Source organism: Staurois parvus, unplaced genomic scaffold (genome assembly GCF_062004578.1).
Source record: "Staurois parvus isolate SC_StPar_1 unplaced genomic scaffold, SC_StPar_1.0 ptg000387l, whole genome shotgun sequence".
In the NCBI taxonomy this organism is placed as follows: domain Eukaryota; kingdom Metazoa; phylum Chordata; class Amphibia; order Anura; family Ranidae; genus Staurois; species Staurois parvus.
In genome coordinates, this window is record NW_028318183.1 from 3,495,253 (window position 1) to 3,516,634 (window position 21,382).

At 41.2% G+C, this 21,382-nt stretch overlaps 1 protein-coding gene across 1 annotated transcript in view; it reads right to left on the reverse strand.

Moving 5' to 3' along the window:
• Window positions 1-21,382, reverse strand: part of SACS (sacsin molecular chaperone) — a 146,560-nt gene that overhangs the window by 60,806 nt on the left and 64,372 nt on the right. The window contains exon 3 of the mRNA XM_089685805.1: window positions 4,652-4,802. Within this exon, the coding sequence (XP_089541931.1) occupies window positions 4,652-4,802 (151 nt within the window). The remainder of the gene's footprint in view (window positions 1-4,651; window positions 4,803-21,382) is intronic.

Genomic DNA, 21,382 nt, shown 5'->3' on the forward strand with positions numbered 1-21,382 from the left:
TAAATACCATTTCAGTCTTTGCAGATGACACCAAGCTGTGCAGTGGAATAACGTCCTTACACTATTCTCCAATTTACAAGCTGACCTCAATGCACTGTTTAATTGGGCAACTATGTGGAAAATGCGGTTTAATGTTGATAAATGTAAAGATATGCACTTGGGGGCTAAGAATATGCATGCATAATACATACTAGGGGGATACAACTGGGGGAATCAATGGTGGAGAAGGATCTGGGAGTTCTGGTAGATCACAATCTTAATAATGGCATGCAATGCCAAGCTGCAGTTTCTAAAGCGAGCAAAATCCTCTCTTGTATTAAAAGAGGTATAAACTCCAGAGAGAGATATATTACCCCGGTGCAAATCATTAGTAACACCTCATCTGGAATATGCAGTTCAGTTTTGGGCACCAATTCACAAAAATCATTGGGGAACTGGAGAAAGTACAGAGAAGGGCAACCAAACTGATAAGAGGCATGGAGGAGCTCAGCTATGAGGAAAGATTAGAGGAACTGAATGTATTCTCTCTTGAGAAGAGGAGATTAAGGGGGGATATGATCAACATGTATAAATACATCAGTGGTTCATATAGTGAACTCGGTGTATAGCTATTCACCCTGAGGTCATCACTGAGGACAAGGGGGCACGCTTTACATCTGGAGGAAAAGAGATTGAGCCCTGGTTCACACTGATGCAGTGCGGAATTCGCAGCGTTTTCAGTGCAAATTCGGCACCACATCAGAATCACACCCCATTCATGCGAACTGCTGCGGGTGTGTATGTTAAGTTAACAACACCCCGAAAATGGTCCGCAAAATGCAGTGCAATGTGCAGAATCGGATTGCATAGGTGTGAATACGCATGCGATCAGATTCTAGTGCGGACCAAAAAAAGGGTCCTGCACGTTTTTGGTAAAGGTGTGGTACAATTAGAGCCATACAAAATGTATGACTCCAATCGCACCGCACACAAATCACATGTGATTTTCACAAGAAAGCGGTGCGGTTCCTGTGCGAATCACATGCGATAAACCGCACCACATATATGTGAACCCAGGCTTAATCTCCAAACAGACTCCCTCAAGAGTTGGTTCTGGCCAGCTCAGTGGATTGCTTTAAAAAGGCCTGGATTCTTTCTTAGATACACAGAATATAACTGGATACTAACATTTATAGGTAAAGTTGATCCAGGGAATAGCCGATTGCCTCTCGGGGGATCATTTTTCCCCTGCAGGTGCAAATTGAATCATGCTTTGCTGGGGTTTTTTGCCTTCCTCTGGATCAATGGTGGGAATAGGATTATAACTTTTTATTTTTATATGGTTGAACTGGATGGACTTTTGTCTTTTTTCAGCCAGACTAACTATGTAACTATATTATACTATGTAACCTCGCGATGAATGTTTAAAGGGCTTCCACCCCGGTACTTACATAGTCTGCAACAGGAATAAGAGGGAATTAACCCCTTCCTGCTTTGCTGTCAATGATGAGCATACCCATGCAGTGCTCTTTAGAAACTGGGTATTGCACAAGGCAGATCATTGCTCTAAACCAGTAAACCATCCTGCAACTAACTCAACACACTGCACTACTTGCCAATGGTAGCACCCACAGCAGGATCCAGTGCAAAGCAATATTACAGGCCGACCCTGCATCTTCCAACAGGTGTGGTCCAGGTACAGCCCCACAAGGCTCTGCTGAGTCCATTGATCCAAGAGCTGCATAAAGAGCTGCAGTGGCTATTGTGCCTCTGGAATCGTCATAGAAAGAAATCATCCAGAGAACAAGAGAGAAAACCTTCCATTGAAAAAGTCTGTGTCCTGTACTGTATGATCAGGAAAATGTACATTTTAAAAAGCAATTAAAAAATCTTTTTTATACTACAAACATTTTTCGAAGAGGATTTGGTTGTACTGTAACTGTATTAAATTGGTGAGAGACAACAATTATATGTCAATCATCTCTTGGTTTTAAAGTGCAGTTTATTGTGGGGTACAGAAACAGTGGCTGAAATCCCACATGGGTAATTCCAAAGACACTAAAGCTCTAGTTTAATCTCCGTAGAGGCTCTTGAACTAGAATACAGCATTACTCATTCTCTGGCGGGATGCCATAACGTTGTTCTATTTTATAACAGCCGTTCAGAGGCTTCCCTGTGATCGGGAACAACTGGGAACAGGTGTCCAGTTTGTTGGAGGTCATGAAGAGGAGACAGAAAACCATATCTAATTAGGGAATTGTTAGATTGGACTGCACAGATTAAAGCTGAACTCCAGGCAAATGGCTAAATACACTATTTAAAATTCATATATGAGAGTTTTCTTGGATTTCAATTTTTACCCACCAAATCTTGCGATTTACATAGCCCTGATAGAAAACCCAGTCGGTTTGGCAATCTGATTCCTCTGCTACCTGTGATTGAACAGTGCAGAAGTAGAAAAAAAGACTGAGAAGGTAATCTCTCTGCTCTAACCTCTAGTAAGCATGTTGCCTAGCAGATGTTAAAGAGGGATACCTAGTTGGCTCAGAGTGACCTGCTCTCCCAGTCTACATTCAGTAGTGGCAGGCTAAGTCTTCATAACTGCAGCAAAAATGAATGTCTTCTTAATTTTGGAAAGAAAGAGTTAACATTTATTTCTGTCTTTAACCTCATTGGGGAGATTTTCCCTGATTGTCCTTGTAATACTCATACAAGAAATGGGGGATGCAGTTGTCACCAGGACAGGTACTCGTGGACAGCAATAAAAACATTGTCGGAACTCTTAACCATTCCCTACACCAAAATATATGTGTCTATGTCTTGGTTAGAAAGATTACTGACAATAAGTAAGTAATGTCCTCCAAAAAGGGACACAGACTGTAGCAAAACATGACTGAGACTGATGACATTCCTTGTTCTATAAAAAATGGAAAAGAAAAACAGTTTTGAATACTGCCATTTTGTTATTGAACATTAAGAGGTTTTAAACTCAAAAACAAAACTGTTATATTTTTTCTTACCAGAGATGTGGTGACTGTATTAGTTATTTTAGGCTTTTTTTCCTTTATTTGTATCTGGTGACCCAGTCAGTAAGTCTGTTATTTTCCAAACAAACCAAGTTGTTCAGCAATAGTGGCAGTTAAAGCTGGTAGATTTTTATTTTCATTCAGCCTGCGGGCTATACATCATGGATGTACAAATCTACCTGTGTTTGTTGTATTTTGACAAAATTCTTAGAATGGTTGCTGCATGTGACTGAATTCCCCGCTGTTAATCCAAAAGATTTGCAGCAGGCTCCTTGGGAAAGTCAATCAAACAGTCAAGTTTTGTGAAGCAGAGTGGGGCTGCAAGGTCCACCCAGTGAGTGAATTTCAGGCTGTTCCTCCAAGTGTATGGCCAGCTTCATGCTACTCTATCCACATGTTGACAATGCTACTGTTACTCCATACAGATTGGAGACACCCTAAGGCAGGCCATACATTATACATTTTTTTTATTCAACCAGCAGGTTGAACAAAAAAAATGTGCCAATTCCCCCATCCACACATTCGAAGTGGATGAGGCAATCACTCCCACTGTGCTATTGTGTTCTCATGGTAAGGAGCCTTCCTCGCCATCAGAACACAATAATCAGTGTGGCCAGCTACATCAAACAGCAATGATCGTTCCGAAAAAAACTAACAGGGTGGTTGTACAGAAGTCTATCAATAGATCCACCAATGCCATGACTACTACTTTGTAATCAAGCTGCATGAGGCACTATCTATCATGATGAATTATCAACAAATAGAAATAAAAGAGCAAGGGCAACCTGTCTGTATGGCTGACAGAAAGCGGAATGAAATAGTGATGACCACAAGAAGCAGGTTGGGCCAAAGTGGTAGAGGAAAAAATCTTACTTCTACAAAAAAAACAGATATTGAAAAGATAGGATGAGTCAAGAGATGGGCAACAAAAATTGTGAAAGGCAATAAAATAGTAGACGAAACTTCAGTAATGTAAAATGTACAATCTTGACAGAAGAATGGAAAGGGGGGAGATCACTGAAAATTTTTAATACATTAAGAGTATGACTAAGGTTCAAAAGAGCACTATTTTCAATATGAAACTAAGATCAAAAACACAGGGATATGACACCAAAATAGCAGGAGGAAAGTTCAAAACTAATCTTAGCAATAATTATTTTACTGAAAAAGAAGTGATATTTGGAACAAATGACCGGTTTTGATAAACATAGATATGTACTCAGACAAAAAGGTTAAACAAATAAAAAAAATCAAGTTGATGGACCACTTGGCCTTTTCTGTCACTCCTCCATGTTTCTAGAAAATTAATAAAAACATTCTACCTGTACTCAGCCTTAATCCAATACTGAATTGTTAAAACTGATGCAACAGTATTTTAATGCATGCCATAGTAAATCACTATGCAGATTTCCATTTAAGAACAATTTGCAAGACTAATTTAGCCAACTAAAGTGGGCCTCAGTGTACAGAGAATGGCTACTCACAAAAAAATGCTGGGTTAGTAGTCATCTTCAACACCATTATTCAAAACTGCCCTCTTGAGTTCAGAAAGGCCACATGAAGTATGGTAACCTTTTAGCACACATCCCTGAACATATGACAATGAATATAAAAAGTTAAAGAAATACGTTTTTTTTGCTACTCACCTCTTTGTCACAGAGAAGGAGACGCTGTTCCGAGACAGGAAAATCAGTTTCTCTGTAGATAAGTTGCTTGATGTCCTCCACAACTGCTGAAGGAGGCACCTCGTATGTCCTACAGCCAACATAGTCATGTAGGACTGTTACCCTGGCCAACCTGTAAATCCAACATGAGTGCAATTAATGTCATATATGAACATACAACCAGATTTATATTGTATAATAAATATACAAGGCATCTTCACAACAAAACTAATAAAAAAAAGGTATAATAAGTGTTTGTTCAACCCAAATACACATAAGCATATGAATTAATCAATGATCATAAATCATGGCCAATGGCCACTTTTAAAGATGCCGGAGAACAGTTTTATTGACCACAATAGGAAAAACTTTAAAGTTAAAGTTCCCTTGTGATGAGAGCACCATGGAGGCTAACCTTTCCTTTATTAAAGAAATACTAGGTTGCTGGGCTAATCCTCTGGCTTCAAAGATTTGAGACTATGACAAAGCAATTGTTTTTAATACATAGAGCTGCTGTGCGTTTAGTTTTTTAATTATTTTTAGTGTTGTGTTATTTAAAAAAAATGGGCAACAAAAGCCTGTAATGCCATTTTAAACCAGACAAATTATAGAATAGTTCATACTTCTTAATTACATTAAACCAGGGTGGATAAAAATCAATGATTTTTTAAAAAAAAATCAAAAAAATCTGATTTTTTTATTTAAATCGGATTTTTTTTATTTAAATCGGATTTTTTTAAATAAAATGCTTTTTGAGGAAAATATATTACCATCCAAAGGTTATTCCATCATGAAATAAAGATTAGTTTTTTAATTATGTAGAATAAGGCTGTATATGTTTAATTTTTTTGGTAAATAAATTCCATGAATCCATTCACAATGTCATGCTCTTCCAGAGGTTTTTGTAAGATTATTGGGCAGTTTCTCTGCCTACATGATATTATCACAGATGCTTGGTTTACTTTTTGCAGTTCTCAAAACTGAATTTGACTCAGCGGAGATCACATGCCTCTTCTTCACAGCAAAAATGTTATAACATGAACAGAGTTAAGAAAAAGACCTTCATCCTAACTTCTACAAACCTATGAATACAGAATCAACCCCTTCAGTGCTAAGTTTCAAGAAGTTCAGTGAATAGAATAGAAACAATATTTTTCTGATTGTTTGGAGTGGAATAGATCTGCACAAGAAGAAAGTGAAACTAAGTGTGAGGAGGAAGGGGCTGACAGTCTGTTTCTTAAAATATATATATTTTGTTTAGCCAAATTAGTTAACAAACATGGATGTTTGTTTAAGCAAATAACATATGCTGGAATGTTATTGTTTCAGTTGAATAAATCTATTTAAACTGTTATTATTAAGGTAATGATTATTTTTCTCCTTCCTAAATACAACAGAAAAGTTGTACAAATATGAATGATTAACCTATTAAACTGGGGATAAAGTTATACCAGCAAGAATTAGTCTTTATGTAGAAAACTAGGATTTAAATCAAGCCTTACTGACTAGTGATTTAAATCGTGATTTAAATCAGTTTGATTTAAATCAAATCCACCCTGCATTAAACACTAATTTTTTAAATTACATTTTTCACTTAATTTTTTTCAGTCATGTGCCCCATAAGAAATAAATAAGCAAAACATTAGTTGGCTAAGCCCAAAAGTGCATTTTTCATCACTGTGTTTCCTTCATACTGGCTTTTTAAAACAATAATGGTATAATAAAAAGGTTTGTGCGAAAGGTTTAGTGGTATAACATTTTGGTAGTTAAGTATTGGGATTATTATAGAGGTCTACACATCTAGCCAGAATGAGGGACAGAAGGATTTGGTCCTAAATGATGGACGGTTTGGACGTATGCCCTCTGTGCTTCATGCTGATGGTGCTGTGCTGCAGGCAATATGTTTCCAATTTCTAACCCACATATGATGTATAAAACATAGCTGCTAAAGGCAAATGAGACCAACAAAAACAATAACTGTGTACATAAAACAGACAAGGGGGTCCTGGACTTACAATGGATCTTGATGAATTCTTAATGTTTTCTAGATGTTTTTCCTGATTTTCTAGGTAAATTGTTCTATCTAGTTACTGCAAGATATGATCATCTAGCCATTTACTGTTTTGATGATTAGAGAGCCATGTGGCACCATGAGTTCAGCACATACCCATCTGCTGTCATTTCATGAAAACAGATGGAGGAGTAACTGATCCCAGAGACATCTGTCACTAGTACCATGGCCTCTGCTCTCTAAGCAAACCTATCCCCTATCCATAACATCCAGGAAACATCTGATAACAAGGGGCTCCGTTATTTCCCTTCTTCATGGGGCAGACTGGAAGCCAAGTGGCAGTGATGTGGCTTTCAACGTGGAGTAACACGTTCACATCTCACCAGGTGCAGAAACTGCATTGAGTTTATATGATCTTTCCTGGTTCGTGGGGGGTCCAATGCTTCCCCCATTCTATCCAAAACTAAAAAAAAAAAAAAGTATTGGTTGGATATACACTTTATATATATTGGACATATTATTTTATGCATCTATATGTATGTATTTTAAAGCAGAGCTCCACCCAAAAGGGGAAGTTCTGCTTTAAGGACTGGTCCCCCCGATCCCCGTTAAGCATAGGCACCTTTGTGGTGTGGGTACCTACTCCCACTTCCACTGCGATCGCATAGGCCAGTGGTCACCAAACTGTGGCCCGGGGCCAGATGCGGCCCCTTGCTTGCCTTTATCTGGCCCTTGGGGCATAATCCCTGTCACTGACACCAATAATGGAGCATTATTCCTCCCACAGACACCCACGAAAGGGCACAATTCCTCCCACTGACACTAATGATAGGGCACAATTCCTTCCATTGACAATTTTTGGCAGAATTCTTTCCAATGATGGGGCACTATTCCTCTCACTGATACCAGCAAAAGGGCACTATTCATTCTACTGACACCAAGGAGGGGGCACTATTCCTCCCACTTATACCAACGACGGGGCACTATTCCTCCCACTGATACCAACGACGGGGCACTATTCCTCCCACTGATACCAACGATGGGGCACTATTCCTTCCACTGATACCAATGATGGGGCACTATTCCTCCCACTGATACCAATGATGGGGTACTATTCCTTCCACTGATACCAATGATGGGACACTATTCCTCCCACTGACACTAATGATGGGGCACTATTCCTTCCACTGATACCAATGATGGGGCACTATTCCTTCCACTGATACCAATGATGGGGCACTATTACTTCCACTGATACCAATGACGGGGCACTATTCCTCCCACTGATACCAATGATGGGGCACTATTCCTCCTACTGATACTAAAAACGGGGCACTACTCCTCCCACTGATACCAATGATGGGGCACTATTCCCCCCACTGATACCAATGATGGGGCACTATTCCTCCCACTAATACCAATGATGGGGCACTATTACTTCCATTGATACCAATGATGGGGCACTATTACTTCCATTGATACCAATGATGGGGCACTATTCCTTCCACTGATACCAATGATGGAGCACTATTCCTCCCACTGATACCAATGATGGGGCACTATTACTTCCACTGATACCAATGATGGGGCACTATTCCTCCCACTGATACCAATGATGGGGCACTATTCCTCCCACTGATACCAATGATGGGGCACTAATCCTTCCACTGATACCAAGGATGGGGCACTATTTCCCCCACTGACACCAAAGATAGGGCATTGCACACTCTCACTAGACGTCAGGCCAACTTCTAGTCCCACTGGCCATGGCCCGGCCCCCCTAAGGTGTCAATAACATTAAATTGGCCCTTTATTTAAAAAGTTTGGAGACCCCTGGCCTAGGCAAACGGAAACAGAAGTTGTCCTTCCCCCTTCCCTCCCCGTAATCTTCTGGAACACAAAAGACTACGGGACCATTCAGAAAGTGTAGCACTACTCGCACATGTGCAGTGGGCACCCAGCTGTGAAGCTGCAAGCTGTCACAACAGGGTGTCCACATTGAAGATGCCAGTGCCAGGAACACAGAGCGGATGATGAAACGGGCTACGGGGTACACACCGCGGGATTAAGGGACAGGTTTGTGGCTTTTTTTTTTAAAAGTCAGCAGCTGACTTTTATTTTTTTCCATTTGCACTACAACTCCGCTTTAATTCAGCTAGTTTACAGTATTACTGAAGGCAAAACTTTTTTTTTTCATTTTGGATAAAGATGGTTATAACCCTTGTCAGTTTTTCTTGCCATCTGTGTCCCATTGGGGAGCTTTCCCTTCACTTCCTGGCCTATCACCACAACAGGAAGTGAGAGGAAATCCCTCCAAAGTGAGAGAAATCTCTGGTAGTCAGCAGGGTCCTTAGAATTAGTCTTCCAATTGGACAATTTCCCCTCTGTTTCTGTTCTGGTGGCCACTACAAATTTTGGATTTTCTTTTACTTTCAGTGATAAAGGTGAAAATGATCACCAAAACAAATAGAGATGGTTAATCTCCATAAATACTAGTTGCCTGGCTGCTTCTGACCTCAAAATAGGACAGGTGACTGCCTGCAGGTTACTGGCAGCCAGACATTTCTAGGAGAGTTAAGAAATGTCAGCCTTCATTTTTTCTCAGTACATGAAAACTCAGAAAGCTGTACGTCAGCATGGAACTGGAGTCAATGAAGGCTGACACTGCAAGTCGAGGCTGTACCATCTGTGACAAGTCATGGAGCTCAGTTCATGTCACATACACTCAGTGTTCCCATTACGCATTGATTTGTAAGAGATCTCAGAATGTTCATCAGAAGACACCGAGAACACCAATTCATAAAGGGCTCTGCCCGTGTTTTTTGTGATACGTTTAATTCTCATACAGGGCTGGGAAGGATGCCAGGATGAATAAAGTAGGTCTTTTCCATCACCCATTACAATGGTTACTCTCAGAGTCCGATGTGGTTTTACACACCAAGTGAAGTCATTTCACTACACATGAGTCAGTAGAGTGTGCGGAGATTGCTCATTAATTACTCCATGGCCAGGAATGAGTCACCCATCGGCAGCCTGGCATATGTTACACATACTCTCAGTCTCATTCAGCTCAGTATTCTGTGAAGTTCCAGCTAGACTGGAAGTTCCGTGATTAACTACTTTTACTTAGAACTCCAGAAAGAAACTTTGACACTGACCCGTGGACAAAAAAAGCTGTATGTAATAATGATCATCCAAGGTTTAGGTCACTGCTGAAGGTATGTATGAGAGCTGTGGCTCTCATATAGGCAGTGAGCCTGTTGTTTATCTTCTTTCCTCTTCTCTAGTCCATTCACAAAACACCTTGTATTCTTCTTACAGATTACAAGGTCTTCTGTGAATGGACAAAGGGAGACCAGGTCTTTTACCTGACCCTAGTCTCTCCTTGTTCATTCAGAGAACGTTTGCATTCTGTGTATAAACAAGTTACCATTAATGAGGATTATCCTAGATCTGGAACGCTGATGTGTAAGGTAAAAATCCTTGTTTCATTCATGGCAAAAAATACAGCCAGCGCTGTACTACCTGCAATGGAGGTATGAGAACTGCAGCTGTCATACAGTGAAGGGATTCTGCCATTTACCCATCCTTTCCTCTCCCCTTGTCCATTCACAAAGGTGTTTTGCAAATGTCAAGGTCAGAGGAAATCACCAATTTCATCTTTTCCCTTTTTTTTGAGAAAATAAAAATCCTAGATCTGGAACGCTGATGTGTAAGGTAAAAATCCTTGTTTCATTCATGACAAAAAATACAGCCAGCGCTGCACTACATACAATTGAGGTATGAAAACTGCAGCTGTCATACAATGAAGGGATCCTGTCATTTACCCATCCTTTCCTCTCCCCTTGTCCATTCACAAAGAAGTTTTACAAATGGCCAAGGTGAGAGGAAATCACAAATTCCATCTTTTCCCTTTTTTTTGAGAAAATAAAAATCCTAGATCTGGAACGCTGATGTGTAAGGTAAAAACCTTGTTTCATTCACGGCAAAAAATACAGCCAGCGCTGCACTACATACAATTGAGGTATGAGAACTGCAGCTGTCATACAGTGAAGGGATCCTGTCATTTACCCATCCTTTCCTCTCCCCTTGTCCATTCACAAAGGTGTTTTGCAAATAGTGAAGGTGAGAGGAAATCACCAATTCCATCTTTTCCCTTTTTTTTTCAGAAAATGAAACATGAAACCTACCAAGTAGCTATGACAAGGACTATTATAGGGTTAGGATAGATTGCCAGCTTCAGTTTACAAGACAAAACTCATTTGCTGTTGCAGCTCGACTCAATCATGGTGTGACTTAATGGCAGATCTATTTTTGAATATAAATGCTGCCTTGTATGGCATAACCTCCTTCATTACCACAAGGAGGAGTTTGTTAAAAAGCATCAAATAAAACTGTTTTGACTTGTAGACATAAGGAATTACACATTTATTTCATAAGGAAGAACAAATCAAAATGACTGCAGGCATAGCGCATCAGGCCCTATTAACCAGATTTGAAGGCACACATTTTTACTTGTTATGCCATCAAGATGCATAAGGACCAAAAAATATGGAATTGTTTTGTTCTTTTACAATGTGTTTGCCTTGAACTATAAGGCTCCATGCACATTAGCACTTTTTTAAGCTCCAAAAAACTATTATCAGCATTTTCTTTTTTGCACCTAGAAGCTAAATAGTGTTATCCTATGTGTCTACTTTAGGCTATTAGCGTTTTTTGAGCTTTAGCTTCTAGGAGCAGAAAAAAAAAGGTTTTTTGGTGCTTTTTCCAGCAGGAAAAAACGCTAAATGCTTCTAAATGCTACTAACAGCATTTTTCTAGCTTTTTATTTTCTCCTACATGTACTGTAAAAATGCTACTAAAACGCTAATGCTCCTAAACACTCCTAAAATGCTACTAACAGCATTTTTCTCTCTTTTTATTTTTTTCCTACAGGTACAGTAAAAACGCTAATAAAGTGCTAATGTTCCTAAACATTAAAAAACACTACAAAAAAGCTATTGCCAGCATTTTTTCCAGCGTCCTCTGAGCTTAAAAAAAAAGCTAGTGTGCGTGGAGTCTAATAGCTGCTCTGTGTCGCCAGCACCCTGGAGAGCCGGACTGCTGTTCTCACACAGAGCACACAGGAATCCAGTGGTCTGACACTTCCCCTGTGCAGCGCTCCAATCTCAGGGAGCATAAATGATGTAAATTGGAGCATTGTGAAGGAGGTACATCAGATTGCTAGAGGGAGTGCAGCGGTCCTGCTCTCCAGTGTGCTGCCGACACAAAGCAGATTTTACAGAACAGAGCACATACACATTGTAAAAAATAAGAACAGAACAATGCCATATTCTTTAGTTGTCCTACAGCCAGACAGCATAAAAAGTAAAAAAAAAAAAAAGTAAGGCTTCAATTGTGCTTTAATGCTTTCAGTGATTTAACTACAGTAAAACTGAGATCAGACTGGTCACTATAGGTAACTGCTCTCACCAACTGTTTGTTTTGTTCTGTACCACTTTAGTGTCCAAGCTTACAATTTATGGAGTATGTATGAGAATAATCATCTAGGGCAGCAATGGCGAACCTATGGAACGTGTGCCACAGTTGGCACGCAGAGGCCTCTCTGTAGGCACACAAGCGGATAGATACCCCCCCGGCAGCCATCGCCAATGCGCATGCTCGGAACTGAGTCGCGGCCCGTCCAGTGACGTCATCGTGCCTGACATCTGAGCATTCCAGCCCTCTCTTCTGGATCCTTCGCATTCACAGCCGGCTTCCAGACCCACAGGACATTGGACTATGGCTATGCCTATATATGTCTACATAAATGTAAGTTGCTCTCGCACAAACTTGTATATAGCCATATTTTGAGAACATTTTTTTTTTTTTTTTTTTTAATTACAGGTACTTATATAGTCCAATTTACGCAGCGCTTTACATATATATTGTACATCCACATCGGTCCCTAACCCTCATGAGGCGTACAATCTAAGGTCCCTAACTTACATTCATACATGCATAGTTACATAGTTAGTCTGGCTGAAAAAAGACAAAAGTCCATCCAGTTCAACCATTAAAAAAAAAAAAAAGTTATAATCCTATACCCACATACAAATACTAGGGTCAATTTAGACAGGATCTAATTAACCTACCAGCATGTCTTTGGAGTGTAGGAGGAAACCGCAGTACCCAGAGGAAACCAACGCAGCCACAGGGAGAACATGCAAACTCCAGGCAGGAGGTGCCCTGATGGGGGTAACCCAGAGGAAACCCATGCAGGTGCAGGGAGAACATGCAAACTCCAGGAAGGTGGTGCCGTGGTGGGGATAACCCAGAGGAAACCCACGCAGGCACAGGGAGAACATGCAAACTCCAGGCAGGAGGTGCCCTGGTGGGGATAACCCAGAGGAAAAACCATGCAGGCACAGGGAGAACATGCAAACTCCAGGCAGTTGGTTCCCTGGTAGGGATAACCCAGAGGAAACCCCTGCAGGTACAGGGAGAACATGCAAACTCCAGGAAGGTGGTGCCGTGGTTGGGATAACATTTACAGACATATCTTATATGGGTGGGGTTAGTAAATAATTTTTTTTTTAATTTTTGTGTTTTTTCTAGACTTCCAGTGTTGAACACTAAAAAACGAGCACAGCAAAAAAAGCAAAACTGAAAACAGATAGTGGAAGATCATTCCAAGAGACCTGAACAAAGTCATTTGGGGTGATGGAACACAATGGGGAAGCGTTATGTATTCTGTGTAGTGAAAGTCTTGTGTTTCGCACATCAAGTGTCAGAGGGCCCTTTGACACCAACCACAAAAGGTATTGTGTTTGTCTTTTAAGACTAAAGATGTTAATTAGTTTGGACAACTGTATGAGCTGTTTTTTCTAAACTAAAAACTCAATATTCAGGTTTAATTGCAGTGTTGGCACTTTGAAATAAATCAGTTGGTTTTGTGTTGTAGTTTGGGCACTCGGACTCAAAAAAGTTTCACTATCACTGGTCTAGGGACATGATTGTAGCCGGAGTTGAGAGCTAAAGTGATAACTAAAACATCATATTTCCGCAGAGTATTCTACAAAAAGAAAGTGATTGCTAAGCATTCTGGTAGATAATGCCATTGAGACATTGTGCCCCAGGCCTGCATTTGTTGCTCAAACATGCCCACTGCAGACAGTACAAAACACCATTTCTGTATCATTCTTCAGAATGTGCTTCTACATGCAGGGTAGCCCTGGGTCACACACAATACACAGGGACAGGTACATACCACCTCTGTCTATGTGAACTGGGCCTGTCATTTATGGCACTTTAGGAATATGATGGCTGAATACAAGGATTGAAAAAGATAATGTCCCTAAAGAGAAAAGCTCTAAAGGCATCATGAACACAGGCTTTATGCTAAAACTTTGGCAGAAGAAATGCCTCTAAGCAGGGTGAATAAAAAACAATGATTTTGTTTTTTAAAAAAATTGTTAAAAATCTGATTTTTTTTATTTTTATCAAATTTATTTTAATAAAATGCTTTTGAAGTAAAAATCTATGTAAAGATAGTTTTCTATTTAAGATACATTAATAATTTAGTTTATTCAGCATGAAATGGAGCCTAGTTATGTAGCATGAGGCTGTAGATTCGGCAATATTTACATTTTTGGTAAACTCGTTCAATGAATCTAAGCTCTGAAAGCTGAGATAACATGCACTGCATTGATGCATTCACACAATTTCACAGTAACCATGAGATAAAACATGAAATAAAAGAATTTGAGTAGTTCTCCAGCTATGTGTGATTAACCAGTTGCCGACCGCAGATAGCTGAATGACGGCTACACTGCGGCTGGCCAGTTCTGGGAGGGCGTCATTGACGCGCTCTCGTGTGCGCCCCCGGCAATCTCTGTGATTGTTGTGTCCTACGGACACAGCTGATCACGTGATGTGGTAAAAGGCCAATCACAGTGGCCTTTTACCACGTGATCAGCCGTGTCCAATGACACGCTGATCACAGGGAAATGCAATTGCCGGTTCTCGGTTGCACTTTCCTCTCGCCGGAGGACCGGCAGTTGTCAGAACAGGGATCGGCACCAATCATCAGGGCACTGATGATAAGTGCCCTGATGATCGGTGCCCAGCAGTGCCACCCATCAGCTCCGCCCACCTGTGCCCAGCAGTGCCGCCCACCTGTGCCCAGCAGTGCCACCCACCAGCTCCACCCACCTGTGCCCAGCAGTGCCACCCACCTGTGCCCACCAGTGCCACCCACCAGTGCTTATCAGTGCCACCCACCAGTGCCACCCACCTGTGCCACCCACCAGTGCCCAGCAGTGCCACACACCTGTGCCACACACCTGTGCCCAGCAGTGCCACACACCTGTGCCACACACCTGTGCCCAGCAGTGCCACACACCTGTGCCCAGCAGTGCCACCAGTCAGTGCCACCAATCAGTGCCCAGCAATTGTGCCAGTCAGTGCTCAACAGTTGCGCCAGTCAATGCCCAGCAGTGCCGCCAGTCAGTGCCGCCTATCAGTCCTGACTATCAGCACCCATCATCAGTGCCGCCTATCCATGCCACCTCATTAGTGCTGCCTATCAGTGCCGCCTATCAGTGCCCTTCAGTGCTGCCTATCAGTGCCGCCTATCAGTGCCCATCACTGCTGCCTCATCAACGCACATCAGTGAAGGAGAAAAATTACCTGTTTGCAAAATTGCAAAAATGGAAACAGAGAAACTTTTTTTTTTTTTTTTGCAATTTGTTTGTTCATAGCGCAAAAAGTAAAACACCCAGTGATGATTAAATACCACCAAAAGAAAGCTCTATTTATGAGAAAAAAATGATAAAAATTTCATATGGGTACAGTGTTGCATGACCGTGCAATTGTCATTCAAAGTGCAACAGCGCTGAAAGCTGAAAATTGGCCTGGGCAGGAAGGGGGTATAAGTGCCCTGTAGGCAAGTGGTTAACCTATTAGCCTAAAAATCGGTCCTGATATTGCTGTTTTAAGAACCTGACAGTTTATTATTCTACAATGGAAACATTCATTTGGTTTGAAAATATTAAAGATTCTAACTACCAGCAAGAATGAGTTGGATTCCTTACATTTAATGAGCACCTGTCATTTTGGATCCATCTCGGCAGCGCCTGTTAGCAGGCATCCACTCACCTACTGCTGCCATGTCCCTCACCTTGTTGTGTCACTGCCGCATCACCAGCCGTCCCATTAAAGTGAAAGGGACTGTCGGTGAGTCAACAGCGGGTCAGAGGAGGAGCCACTACAGGACAGAGATGACAGTTGCCCTTTAAAAATGATGATTTAAATTGAGCCTTTTCATTAGTGATTTAAATCAAATCCACCCTGGTTTTAGGTTTGCGTGTTTGTATGGTGTTTAGCGTAAACACATTCTACTGGTAACAATAACTTATTCTGGCCATTGGAATACATTTACAGACATATGTCTGTGTGTTTATGCATGTTGATGTACATATGCACGTACATTGTGCCCATAAACTCCAATCAGAATGCACCTTTGGTGTGCTCCTCTTCAAATACACTTGTGAACACCTATGTGTGCATGGCCACATAGGTTAACATAAAGGTGCATTTACAGACTTCAAAAAATTCTGATCGCCTACATATGCAGCATTTTTTAAAGGGTATGTACACCCAACATTTCATATTCCTGGTATGTGCTTGCTGTACCATGTACTTGTATGAAAAAATATCCTGTTCTCTTTGTATTGCCTTGTTTGTGTGAAACCCCTGGTGTTCCTGTCAGTCCCTCTGCTTTCCTATTACAAATTGACCACACTATGTATGAGAGGACACCATGGTCCGCTCTCTAGCTGTTTTGGGAACTCAGTGTGCTTTCCTCCAATGATCAGACTTGTCCTGAAACAGACCCCCTGCACAGCCATTCACTGGGAAGATCACTGTGCTGCTGTTTCTCTTCCCAGCTCTTATGCAGCTGAGAACAGAGGGAATGTGATCACTCATAACAAAGGGAAAAAAGGTGTTTATAGTGCTTTCTTATATCTATACACAGATGTTCTGCCTTTCCTTTCTATTTTAAACCGAATGGGTTGTTTTACAAGGTGAGGGTGTACATACACTTTAAGCCCTGTGTGCATAAGCCTTAATAGCTGGTATCTAGCTTTTCAAAGACTTTACAAACTGCTGAAGATGAAATCATTCCTTCCAAGGCTAATAAAAAAAACAAATTCTATTAGCTCTTTCACACAGTTGGCAGACTCCATGGTGGATCACTCCGCAGACCACAACTGACAGCTGGTTTAGAGGGGTTCAGGAGGCAATACTGCCCACTTCTGCATGTCTGTTTTTCGATCCCCAGGGGAATTTTTGCGCTGCATTAGGGATTTTACATTGAACTACTGCACTGCAACCCCTGTAGCTGTTTACGGCACAGTCCCATTGACTTTAAGGCCAGGTTCACATACAGTGGGGATCGAAAGTTTGGGCACAGCTAAAAATTTGTATTAATGTGCATAAAGAAGCCAAGGAAAGATGGAAAAATCTCCAAAAGGCATCAAATTACAGATTAGACATTCTTATAATATGTCAACAAAAGTTAGATTTTATTTCCATCATTTACACTTTCAAAATAACAGAAAACAAAAAAATGGCGTCTGCAAAAGTTTGGGCACCCTGCAGAATTTATAGTATGCACTGCCCCCTTTGCAAAGCTGAGACCTGCCAGTGTCATGGATTGTTCTCAATCATCATCTGGGAAGACCAGGTGATGTCAATCTCAAAGGTTTTAAATGCCCAGACTCATCTGACCTTGCCCCAACAATCAGCACCATGGGTTCTTCTAAGCAGTTGTCTAGAAAACTGAAAATAGTTGACGCTCACAAAGCTGGAGAAGGCTATAAGAAGATAGCAAAGCGTTTTCAGATGTCAATATCCTCTGTTCGGAATGTAATTTAAGAAATGGCAGTCATCAGGAACAGTGGAAGTTAAAGCAAGATCTGGAAGACCAAGAAAAATATCAGACAGAACAGCTCGCAGGATTGTGAGAAAAACAGTTCAAAACCCACGTTTGACTGCACGATCCCTCCAGAAAGATCTGGCAGACACTGGAGTTGTGGTACACTATTCCACTATAAAGAGATACTTGTACAAATATGGTCATCTTGGAAGAGTCATCAGAAGAAAACCTCTTCTACGTCCTCACCACAAAAATCATCGTTTGAACTTTGCAAATGAACATATAGACAAGTCTGATGCATTTTGGAAACAAGTTCTGTGGACCGATGAGGTTAAAATTGAACTTTTTGGCCGGAATGAGCAAAGGTACGGTTGGAGAAGAAGGGGCACAGAATTTAATGAAAAGAACCTCTGTCCAACTGTTAAGCATGGGGTTGGATCAATCATGCTTTGGGGTTGTGTTGCAGCCAGTGGCACAGGGAACATCTCACGAGTAGAAGGAAAAATTGATTCAATAAAATTTCAGCAAATTTTGGATGGTAACTTGATGCCATCTGTGAAAAAGCTGAAGTTAAAGAGAGGATGGCTTCTACAAATGGAAAATTATCCTAAACACACCTTGAAATCCACGGGGGATTACATCAAGAGGCATAAACTGAAGGTTTTGCCATGGCCTTCACAATCTCCTGACCTCAACATAATTGAAAATCTATGGATAGACCTTAAAACAGCAGTGCGTGACAGACAGCCCAGAAATCTCAAAGAACTGGAAGACTTTTGTAAGGAAGAATGGGTAAAGATACCTCAAACAAGACTCTTGGCTGGCTACAAAAAGCGTTTACAAGCTGTGATACTTGCCAAAGGGGGCAGTACAAGATATTAACTCTGCAGGGTGCCCAAACTTTTGCAGACGCCATTTTTTTGTTTTCTGTTATTTTGAAAGTGTAAATGATGGAAATAAAATCTAACTTTTGTTGACATATTATAAAAATGTCTAATCTGTAATTTGATGCCTTTTGGAGATTTTTCCATCTTTCCTTGGCTTCTTTATGCACATTAATACAAATTTTTAGCTGGGGTGCCCAAACTTTCGATCCCCACTGTATGTGTGGCCAGCGATTTGCACAGGCATGAGAGTCCATTCATTTGAATGAACTCCCAGGTCCATGCACTTCTTCAGAAATCGCAACCCACATGGAAACCGAGGTTCCCAGTACGGTTGCGATTTCCTGTGCGGGCGGTGTGTCATTAGCATTAATGGCACCATCCCGTGGGTCCGGCATTCCTCTGTGGGTTGTACGGCAGCAGGTATTTGTGCGGGTCCCGCAGCGACACCACCCGCACAGATGTGAACCAGGGCTAAAGGGTGGGTTTGACAAGGGGTGCTATCTGCTAAACTTGATATATTGAGATAAAGTTGTCACACACCAAAATATAAGACCCTGTACAATGAGAGAGAGCAGCAATGACAGGTCTTTATTACAGGAGGCTCCTCCACAGAGGCAACGTTTCACACTGGGTTACTGCACAGACCTGGAAGAAATACACAAAGCACACCAAGATTCAAAAACACACAGTACTTGTAACCACTTGCTGCCTGGCTGCCATATTTTTACTGCACAAGAGTGGCTCGTACAGGCACCCTCACAAACCTGTATGTCACCACCTTCTTCCGAGTTCAGGGAGCGCCTGTAACCCAATCACAGCAGGATTCTGTTAGCAGGATTCAGCCAATGATTTATAGCTAAGACCTGCTGATCAGTTATATCCAATCACAGCCCAGAGCCCTGTGTTGACAAACATACAGAGTTCTGTACAGAAGGAACAATCTGCTTGTTTCTTCTCCCTGCGAACAGATTTTTAGTAAAAAGCAGCACGTAATACATGCATTAACACTTGTTAGGATTTAGTAAGAGAGAGTTATACCCTGTCAGATTTTTTTTGTCATCTATGTCCCATTTTTAAGACTTCCTGTTCCTATAGTCAAACAGAAAGTGAGAGGAAATCCTTGCAAATTAAAGAAATTCCTTGGGGACCCCCAAGTCACCAGACATTGGAATTTTCTTTTATGATAATAGTAAAACAGAACAACACAGAGAGGGTAAATCTCCCTAAGGGGGCACAGACAGCACTAAAAGCTGACAACTCCACCCAAAACTAAAAAAAAAAATGCCTTTAATTATACTTTAACCCCTTCCCAGCCAGTGTCATTAGTACAGTGAGAGAGTATAGTATTATCACTGATCACTGTATTAGTGTCTCTGGTAATGTCAGTGTCCGTTAATCTACCTCCCACCCAGTGTTCGTTCATGTCAGATTGCCCACCGTACTATCACAGTCCCACTATAAGTCACTGATCACCACTATCAGTAGTATAAAAAAAAATAAAATAAACCAGTATATACAGTTGGTAGACGCTATACATTTTGCACAAACCAATCAATATACACTTATTGGGATTTTTTTTATACCAAAGACATGTAGTAGAATACATTTTGGCCTAAATTTACAGAGAAATTGTATTGTTTTATTGGATATGTTTTATAACAGAAAGTAGAAAAATGTTCCCCCCCCCCCCAAAAAGGTTTGGTCTTCTTTCATTTATAGAATTAAAAAAACCCAGTGATGATCAAATACCACCAAAAGAAAGCTCTATTTGTGTGAATAAAATATACATAAATATACATTTAATTTGGGTACAGGGTTGCATGACCGCGCAATTACCAGTTAAAGTAGCGCAGTGCTGAATACCAAAATACTGGTCATGAAATGGGTTAAACCTTCCAGAGCTCAAGTGGGTAATTAGACATGTTTATCCCAGAATTTAGCTTTAATACCATTTCTGAATGACCTTGTTGCACATATTCAAAAAGAACTGTGTGCAGTTCAGCCTGTAGAGGAATGTTTGAGGGGGAAGTGATCAGGTCACAGCAAGTTACTGATTGAAGCTCATGTCTCTGGTTACCAAGAACTGCCTTTAGCCACAGTAAGAGTGTCTTCAACCCACAATAAATTACAGTATAGATTTATAGGAGATACTTCTGCAGAGTCCACATCAAGAAAGTCTAAAGATGGAGATGACAAGCCTACTAGAAAAGATCAAAAGACTGCCTTTGCACTAATGATAGACCGATATTTCAACCAGGGGCGGACTGACCATTTGGAAACTCGGGCACTGCCCGAGGGCCCGGGGTCAGTAGGGGGCCCCATTAGATGCCCCTGGTAACTTTTTTATAGTCTTTTTTGAGTTTGGGCAAGGACACAGGGGCCCCATGATCCCCTATTGCCCAGGGCCCCATGAGTTGTCAGTCCGCCCCTGATTTCAACCCATCAATAACTCAAGCAGACTCTAGTTTACAGAACATTTGATACATATTATATGACAGAGGAAAGCAACATTTCACTTTCCTCTCCATGGAGAACTCCTCAGTCAGCAGGTGACACCACTCCTTTTTTTACCACGGATTGGAGATTTCTTAAGGATCCCCAAGTGTGTTCACATATCAGTGCATGATCAGACCCACTGACGCCCATTCAAAAACAGTTCCTTATGCACTTCACTTTAGAGGGGACTTATTGAGGCAAATTCACACGGATAATGTTCCAGAGTGACTGAAAACACAGTGTTTCTCAGCTGGGAACCCACAGAACCCCTAGGGTTACACAAGAGGTCCCCAGGGGTCCTGCTGCTTACTACAACTGCAGCAGATATATATCCGCTCAGTGGCAGCATCTTTGTTTACTCTGCAAGCTTCCGAGCTGTGTATCCCCTGACAAACTGA